General features: G+C 33.1%; 1 protein-coding gene across 1 annotated transcript; it reads left to right on the top strand.

Annotated features, from left to right (window-relative positions):
- Nucleotides 1–751: 751 nt before the first annotated feature.
- On the top strand, nucleotides 752–1,663 carry LOC107780495 (putative membrane-associated kinase regulator 4). Its single transcript, XM_016601045.1, has one exon. The coding sequence runs from the start codon at nucleotides 752–754 to the stop codon at nucleotides 1,661–1,663; it is 912 nt and encodes a 303-aa protein (XP_016456531.1).
- The last annotated feature ends 617 nt before the right edge of the window (nucleotides 1,664–2,280 follow it).

Below are 2,280 nucleotides of genomic sequence, written 5' to 3'. Positions count from 1 at the left end.
ATTGTCCGTAGGCTGGACTTAATTCCCTCTAGGAAAAAAGTAATGTGTTGGGTGGGGGTCTAGTAATATTTTGATGGTGTATTAATCTGTTCTAAATGTTTTCTGTTCAGCCACCTTGAATTGTTAAAGAGCTTTTTAATACGTAGGTCCAGAAAGTAAATAACTCCATACTCTTTATCATATCAGTAACAGTGTTCGAAATGAGCCTTAAACAAAAACAGTAGAATTGTTATTCGATCTTAGTATATCTCCATTTAATAAAAGAACCAAAGATTCGAGCACGAGGTTTTTGATATTGTTAAAATAAAATTTACATAATATTTAGCATGAAAAATATTTATAAGTAATCTTTCATAAAAAGTGAGATTTGTAATCTTGAAAATAGATTATCCGATACAATATGATGTGATCGCGTTAAAATCATTTACATTATTGATGTATATAGATTAACAAAAGTATACACGTTTATATGACCAAGGAACAAGACCCTTTTATATCATGAGATGAATTATATATATCGAAAATTCTTGAATATATTGTTGTCGATGTTGTCTTATTTTTTTGAATTTAACTTACATACACTAACAACCTAAAAAAAAAAATTTACACTACGAGTGAATTCTAACCGGTGTAATCTTGCTCATCTTTAAAATGGTCCCCTTCTCCTTCATTTGCCTCTTAAAACTCAAGTACTTCCAACTCCCACACACACACACACAGAGTGAGAGTGAGAGAAAAAGTGTGATGTACAATGGAAGATGCACAAAATAATGCAGAAGAAGATTACATAGAATTGGAGGTAATTAGTTCATCAAATTCCACCATTTCTTTATTCCATTTCAAAACCAACTCTCCACCACAAGCAGCAAGATCATCAGAATTTGAATTCCAAATGTTGCCTAGTAATTTTATTGATAGTAAGGTCACTAATAATTCAATATCTACAGCTGATGAGCTCTTTTACAATGGAAAACTCCTCCCACTTCACCTCCCTTTTCGTTTACAAATGCTTGAGAATATCCTTCACAATCCAAGCAAAAAAAAATCTCTTCATATTAGCAAAAGTTTTGATGATCTTGAACATTCTTTTAACACCCCATTTTCCCAATCTTGTCATGTTAGTAGGGAACTCAATAATCAAGAAGATTACTTCTTTGGCTATTCAACAGATGATGAAATTAGTTCAAGAAAATCAAAGTGGACTTCAAGAAAGCTTAGGCTTATCAAGAACTTCTCATTTGATTCAAAAGTTAAGTCTTCCAAAGGTTATCTCAAGTGTTTGATTAATAATAGTGTTAAATTAGTAGCCAAGAATGAAATATTTGGGAAAATTATTCATAATAAAGGTGCATTAAATCAAAGAAAGTCATCATTCTCAGGAGCTATTAAAAGATTCTTATCATCTAAATCTTCTTCTTCTACTTCTTCTGGCTCCTCAAACAATTCAAATGGGATTAATCAAGATGTGCATAATTTGTTAATGAGAAGCAGAAATGTGTATTATTCAGAGGTTGAAGATGAGAACCCAATTCAGGCTGCAATTGCTCACTGTAAAAATTCTCAACAACAGAAGTTCCATTCAAGAAAGAGTAATGTAACTGACCTTGGACTTGGCAGCTCAGTGTCAGCTTCCAAGTTGATCTTTCAAGAACAAGAAAGATAAGGACTTTGCAGGTGTTAGAAACCTTTCTTTTCATTTTCTTTTTTAAATTTGACTTTTTTTTTAGAGAGATAATTTCGACGATTAGAAAAGCAAAGAAGAAAGTTAGTGTTCAATGAGCTCGAGATAGCTGTGTGACGCCGAGTACAGTCTTTCTTTGGTTCCAGCCCCACGGTTACACCAAAGCACACTAGTCAACATTGTACTATCCGGGGTGGGTAGGGGGGACAAAGTAAATTTTTTATAGTTGTTTCATGCTATGTTATTTTACCTGAGATCGTAATAATTATTGTTGTCTAACTTCTTGTCTTATGGTATATTTCTGTGAGAATAGTTAAATGTGTTTAGGAGACGGTTAGCCAGTTGTTACATTTGTCGGAGTTAGTTGCCACTAGTTAAGGTTCTTAGCTTAATTAAGTGATGATTAGGAATGTGGCTATATATAGTCTTGTACTGTTATTTATTCAATAATTTTTTTCAGAATAATAGAAACAGTTTCTCTTCTTCCCTTCTTCTCTGTTTGTTGCTAACTCCTCTCACGACATTGCTGTGTCACAGACTCCATTAATGGAGATCTGGATTTAGCTCAGTTGGAGCTTTACTCACAATTTCTTCTCCTT

This window comes from Nicotiana tabacum, chromosome 23 (genome assembly GCF_000715075.1).
Source record: "Nicotiana tabacum cultivar K326 chromosome 23, ASM71507v2, whole genome shotgun sequence".
NCBI lineage: Eukaryota > Viridiplantae > Streptophyta > Magnoliopsida > Solanales > Solanaceae > Nicotiana > Nicotiana tabacum.
Note: the sequence above shows the minus strand (reverse complement) of the source record. Positions and strands in the feature narration are given on the sequence as shown.